Genomic DNA, 6,660 nt, shown 5'->3' with positions numbered 1-6,660 from the left:
CCCGGGAGGGGTGAGCCTTTTTCAATGAAGATTCCACCAACAGCGATTGGTGAAAGAGCTGTGGCTGCTCAAACCTCGGACAGGGTACCGTACGGTATTTCAACTCCATTTTAGATGGGACAGCCGTCACCATGTAAGGAGTCTCGAGGTTCCTAATAAAGGTTTGCCGGAGCACAGGGTTCAACGGCAGCCTGAGGGACTCTCGGGGTGGAGAGGGCATATCCAGCTCCGCCAGGTACTCCTTGGAATACCTCGAGTCCGATAGTAGGTCCAAGTCAAGGGCGCGTCCCATGTCCTGGACGAACCTTGTAAAAGAAGGGCGGGACGTTCCCGTAGCCCCTTGTGGGGACGGGGAACGAGACCTGCGTCTTGCCGAAAAGGAAGGAGAGGCTTCCCTTGAGTAGCGAGGCTCACGCTCAGACCCTCTATCTGAGACCGGACAAACGCTGTGAAAGCGCTCCAAGGTCGAGGACCTGCGCCGCCTCGAGGAACCCCTCGGGGACGCCGCCGGGGTAAGAGGCACCAACCGACGGCGGGCCGGAGACCTCTCCCCGAACTCCCTCGGCGAAAGCCTGGAGCCTCGGACCAGATCCCCGGACCGAGGGGGAGTCAACAAGAGCCGAGAGTTGGTGAGCGATAACTCCGCCACCTTCAGCCGCCCTCCGGAGCGAGGTGTCGGGGAGCGACCCCGCAGTGGAGGTGAGCTCCGGGGTTTCTTCAAACAACGTTTCGCCCCGCGGAGCCCCGTGGGGGAAGAACGGCTCGAGGACCTCGGCGAGGAATCCGAGGAGGACGAGAGGCGTCGAGATCGGCACATCTTGCTCCGAGGTACTTCGACGCGAGGCTCAGGCTGGTCCGGCGCACGCGAGGTCGGGGCCGGATTAAGGTGAGCGAGGGCCACGGACAGCTCCGACGATATCATCGTCCGGAGCATGTCTTGAAAAACCGGCACGGACAGCATCGAAGGCATGTCCGAGGCCGTAGTGCACTCCACCGGGGGCGACCTCGTATCAGAGTATTCCCGTGTGGTGGAGGCACGGCCCGAAGATTTGGAGGATTTTGCCAGGACCGAAGGCAAGGAGGTCCCACCATGCCCGGCCGGCGTCCCCGAGGCTGGCTTCTTCGCTGGTGCGGAACCTGAGGAAGGAAGAGGGGACTTACCCGGAGCCGAGGACTTAAGGGAACCCAAGGTCTTCGGGGTCGAGTCTCAAGGCGGGGCCGAGGGAGCCAGGGCCGAGGTCAAGGCCGGGGCCGAAGGACTTCTTGGCTCCGCGGAAAAAATGAACTGGAGACCACGAGGAGGGGATACGCCCTCTAGTGAAGCAGGAGGCACGCATGCGTGGTGCAGCACAGCAAGCTTGAATCTTCAATCAAGTTTGCTTGAAATGCTGTCCGAATCGGGGCTCCGTAGATGACATCACCCACATGTGAGAATAATAATAATAATAATAACAGCTTATATACCGCAATACCGTGAAGTTCTATGCGGTTTACAAAAGATTAAGCAAATGTGCTATTAGAACCAACCTCCCCTTCCCCCCCCCCCCCCGTATCCCTAGTGCCAGTCTGACCCCCCCTTCCCCCCAGATACAGAGTGCCAGGACACAGTGCCTGCTTGCTACTGTGACTTCTGACCTCAACTGGTGCTGGCAAGCGTGAGAGGCTAACTCCAATACAATTACACACAAGCTACGTTTTCACCTTCAATAATCTTCTGTTAGTCCCTGGAGGATTCAGTATGCTAGGTGTTCAATCCCTTCTCGCAATCTAGAATTGCAGAAATCCAATCACTTTTCTGAGCACATGCTTCTCCCATCTCAGAGAAAGAGCCCCCTACAGTTTTCAATTTCCGCAAGGGTTACCACTCTTCTGGACCTGATGCTCATACTGTCTTTCCAGTCACCTGTATCTTGGCAAGGCATCTTTCGGAGCTTCAAGCTCTTTCATGTGGAGACCCTTTCTCTATTACAGACGCTAGAGTTAAACACTTAGCATACTGAATCCAGAAGGAACGTAACAAAAATTGCATTATAAGAGGAGAGTGAGCGGCTGCTTCCTCCTTCAGTGTTGGCCTAGAACCAATTGTATGTTAATCAGCGGGGTTCACAAGCAATCAGAGCTCTAGCCAAAGGAAGAAACAGCCCAATATGCATGTGTTCTCTCTTCCTCTTATAGTGCGACTTCAGTGGGGAAGAACAGTACAGCTGTTGCCTTCCTGTGCATACAAGTGCACAGTAACCTTGCCCTGCCCATGTAGTCTAGGTCTGGTTGTAGTAAAGCAAGGTAGCTAGCCAATGAAAAGATCCTACAGAAGATGTTCCTTCAAACACTGCCCCGACTTACCCTTATCAGAGGAAAGTTTATGGAAAATAACCACAAGACCGAAAGAGAAAAGCAAAAGGTACTTACAGTCACATGAAAAATTAGGAGTTGTATCAGTAGGAATGTACAGTCTGCTCCAATTGTGGAACACTGGTATGAAAAGATTCACTGCATTGATGATTTAACATTTTTTGTATTAAAAGTGATTCGTACTAGGTGGAGGGGAGGGGATTTGGATCTTTTACTTATGAGAGAGTAACAACGTTTTATTCATAATTATAATACCATTAGTCCAGTAGGCAGGCCCCACACCACCTTAAATCATCCCCCATACCACGTCTCCCCAGTACCATAAATCATCCCCCACGTACCGCCCAGTACCTTTAAATTCCATCCCAGCCCCCCAATCATCACTTTTATATACCCCTGAGCACATTTAAATTCAATCCCAGCCCCCCAGCACCTTTAAATTCCAACCCAGACCCCCCCGGTACCTTTCAATGTTGGAGGTCAGTGGATGGCTGCTTGTTGGGGTCCGCGCCGCACAAGCGCGCTAATGCCTGGGCCCGGACATTTCCCTAATTGGGCCGTCGCTGGTGTTTCGTAGGGCTGCTGCCTGCTGATTATCAGCACGTCGGGGCCAGCAGCGCACAAGCGCGCTGCTGTGTGGGCGGGCGTCACTTCTGAATGGCTGCCTCAGTAAAACTGAGCAGCCATTCAGAAGTGGAGCCTGCACACGCAGCATCGTGCTGCTGCCCCGACATGCCAGTAATCAGCAGGCAGCAGCCCAGCGAAGCACCAGCAACTGGCACAATTAGGGCAGTATTAGGGCCCAGGCATTAGCGCGCTTGTGCGCCGCAGGCCCCAACAAGCAGCAGGCAGCCGTCCACCGACCTCAAACTTTGAAAAGTACCGCTGGGGTTACTTTTTTTTTTTGTATATTTGCTTGTTAAGACGCACCCTTATTTCTGCCCACTTTTTTGGGGGAAAAAAGTGCATCTTATGGAACGAAAAATACGGTACTAATATACACAAATGAAATCCTAAGATGCCAAACTCTACATATGCAGTACAACACCAGAAAAATAGAAAGAATAATTTCTTCCTGAACAGTGCAAACTATAGACAGCAAATATAAATTCTCAAAAGTGACATTTCAAATCACTTAGGGCTAGATTCACTAAGTCCACTGATCATGTCCCGACCACTTAATGACCCCAATCAAATTCACTAACCTCTGTGCCGATCATCCTCTGATCTGCGCATGCAAATGAGGTGAAACGGCATACAAAGTAGGAAAGACGCGATTCACTAAACTAAAGAAGGCACACCGACTGGACTGGCTGATCCAAAAACAAGCGACTGGTGAGGATCAGTCGCTTGAGCAAAAACCCCTGCTCTCTGCCCTGACTCTCTTGCTCACCTGCCCCACAACTCTTTTTTGCTGGCCACACTGCTCTCTGTCCCGATTCTCCTGCTTGCTACCCCACTGTCCCCACTCTCTGCCGACTTCAGTAAAGCATTTCCTGCTCTCTGCCACGATTCTCCTGCTTGCCACCCTTCCCTGCAGCGCGAGCCTGTGGTTTTAACCCGCTTTATACTCGTGGGTTAAAACCACAGGCTCGAGAGTAAAAAGTAAAAAAATAAAGCACGGACAGCAAAGCAGATGGTCTGAGCATGCATCGGGATCGCTCTCCAGCGATCCATGTCATCGGTGAGGGGCTTGCCTCCGATCACCTCCATTTGCATGAGGGCACGTTGTGGATTAGTCGGCCTGACTCGGATTGCCCATGGATCAGTGGGCTTAGTGAATCTAGCCCTAAATTGAAAATAAAATAATTTTCCCTACCTTTGTTGTCTGGCAATTTTATTTTTATAATCATCTTTTCCCAGGCTCTGGTTGCACTTCTTCCGTCTGAGCTCTTAATTGTGTTTCCAAGGCTTCCTTATTCATTTTTTTTTCCCTCTTTGGCATTAACTTTTAACATTCAACTTTTACATTTTTCTGTGTCTTCCCTTCCCATCTATCCACATGTACCATCATCTCCTTTCTTCTCTTATTCCCATCTTTTCTTAAAGAACATTTCTTGCATCTCTCTTACCATCCCTATGCAGCATCTCCTCCCTCTTTCCCCTTCCTCTCCATCTGCGACAGCCTCTCCTGCACTACACTGAGCCCCCTGGCTGCCCATCAATAAGCTTTATGTCTTCAAGGGCCTCACACTGGCCTACAAAAACTTCCACCACAAACCACCAGGATATGTATCTGCCAAACTGCAACCTTATACACCTAGCCATTCCCTTTGCTCAGAAAACAAGAAACGTCTCAGCATACCCTCTGGAAGATCCCCCCTACTAGAAACAGCACGCAAGCGCTCTTATACCCACTTCTTCCCCAAACTATGGAACTTGCTGCACATGCAGATCAGGTCTTTGGATAGCCTGATGAACTTCAGGAAATGAAAGCAATAAAAACCTCTCTTCCAATGACACAACCACAGACCCAATACTCTATATGTGGACTAAAGATCTATAAGTGAAATGACTCGTTATGCATGTACTCTCTGTGATCATTCATTGTATGACGCCTGATTGCCTTGCCTGATTTACTCTGCTCTTATGTGTTGTAGATAAGTTCCCTACTGTTTTTGAAACTATGTACATTGCTGTTGCAACCTGTCCCGAGCTTTCTGGGAGGACGGGCTATAAAACTAAATAAATAAATAAAATGGATAGTAATTCAAGAGTCACACAGAACACATTTGACAATTTATTAATTTCTGCCAATTAAGCAGCCCTGGAAGTAACAGACTAAATATAAATCTTAACAAGTATTATCCTCCCTTTTTTTAATTATAGTCTATACATGAAATAAATAGGAGTTAGGTTTTAACTTTGTTGCTCTATGCCCCAACCATATAGTCTAACTGGCTCTTCATTTTTACACCGAGTACATTGTCCAAACAGTCTTACTTACTAGTGTTACAATAGTTGATATATAGATCAAATGCAGAAAAACAATTAAACAATTTGCAACAGTTTGATTCTTTAGTCCCAGGGCAAGGCTGAGATATGATAGAGTTAATATTTTCAAAATTAAATGCCATAGAAGAGTAAGTAGCCAAAAATTATAAATGAGCACTCTTTCAATAACTAAAGATCACAAAAGTTTAATATGTTTACCACTTAGGAAATTGCATCTTCAGAATCATTTGTGCACAGCAATTAAAAATGATTTACATTAATTGCAGCTGTTATATAGAAACCTGAATCATTTCCAGTGGCTATAGAAGAAATTTAAGTAACTCAAAAGTAACATACATGCAAATGAATAAGCTTTATTAAAGAAATAAAATTCAATACTTCTACAGATGACATTCAAGAAAGAAACTGCACAAAGCAACTTTTTTTTTTTTTAAACCACAGTAGTAAGCTATTTGCAACTGCCAATAACTGAGCTCTGTTGCTGTGAAGAATACAGCTCATGCACAGATGGATGAATGATTTGTACATTAAGTATTCACTGAATACCAATATATATTTGAAGTCCCCAAGAGATTCAAGTGAAGATCCAGAAAGCAGTTCATTTTTGTTGGTCTTTTGGAAGGGGTCGTCTGAAGAGAAGTATATGAGGTTCTAGAGAGAAACAAACAACAATTTTTATAGTTTTACAGGCAATAAAAATATTAACTTTATAAATAAATGCCAGCATGGCATTGTCTGACAAAGCAAGTTGCTTACCTATAAAAGGCATTCTTTAGATAGCAGGATTAAATCCAAGAATACAAGTGGGTGTTAAGAGTGTGCCAGGATGTATAGCTCTCAGAATTAGTATAAGTTCTAAGTCTATGTGCAGCAGTCACCTGTTCCCTTGGTTAGTGTAAAAGATCAGGAAAAACTTAATAGGTGGGAGGAATTTTATGTTCGATTAATCATGTCCGCGTAGAAAGAGAATACAGTGGCACCTCGGTTTACAAGTGCACCGGTTTGCGAGTGTTTTGCAAGACGAGCAAAACATTCGCAAAATCGGCACCTCGGAAACCAAGCATGGCTTGATTTACGAGCGCCCCCCCCCCCTCCCCGCGATCTGGCACTCCCCCGCCGCTTACTGTCATCTGGGCACCGGCATGTCCTGTGTGTTGGTGCCAGTGCCCGAAGATCGGCCTCCTCTTCTTGCTGAGCCTTGAGCATCTGCGCATGCTCAAGGCCTGCAAGTTCACGGAGAGAATGTGAACTCGCAGGCCTTGAGCATGCGCAGATGCTCAAGGCCCAGCAAGAAGAGGAGGCCGATCTTTGGGCACCGGCACCAATGCACAGGACATGCCGGTGCCCAGATGA

At 47.6% G+C, this 6,660-nt stretch overlaps 1 protein-coding gene across 1 annotated transcript in view; it reads right to left on the bottom strand.

Annotated features, from left to right (window-relative positions):
• Window positions 1-5,079: 5,079 nt before the first annotated feature.
• The window catches only part of CKS2 (CDC28 protein kinase regulatory subunit 2), a 42,659-nt gene continuing 41,078 nt past the window's right edge, over window positions 5,080-6,660 (bottom strand). Inside the window, exon 3 of the mRNA XM_033928756.1 lies at window positions 5,080-5,958. Within this exon, the coding sequence (XP_033784647.1) occupies window positions 5,906-5,958 (53 nt within the window). The 3' untranslated portion in view covers window positions 5,080-5,905. The remainder of the gene's footprint in view (window positions 5,959-6,660) is intronic.

Source organism: Geotrypetes seraphini, chromosome 1 (genome assembly GCF_902459505.1).
Source record: "Geotrypetes seraphini chromosome 1, aGeoSer1.1, whole genome shotgun sequence".
Classification (NCBI taxonomy): domain Eukaryota; kingdom Metazoa; phylum Chordata; class Amphibia; order Gymnophiona; family Dermophiidae; genus Geotrypetes; species Geotrypetes seraphini.
This window is presented reverse-complemented; position numbering and strand designations above follow the sequence as displayed.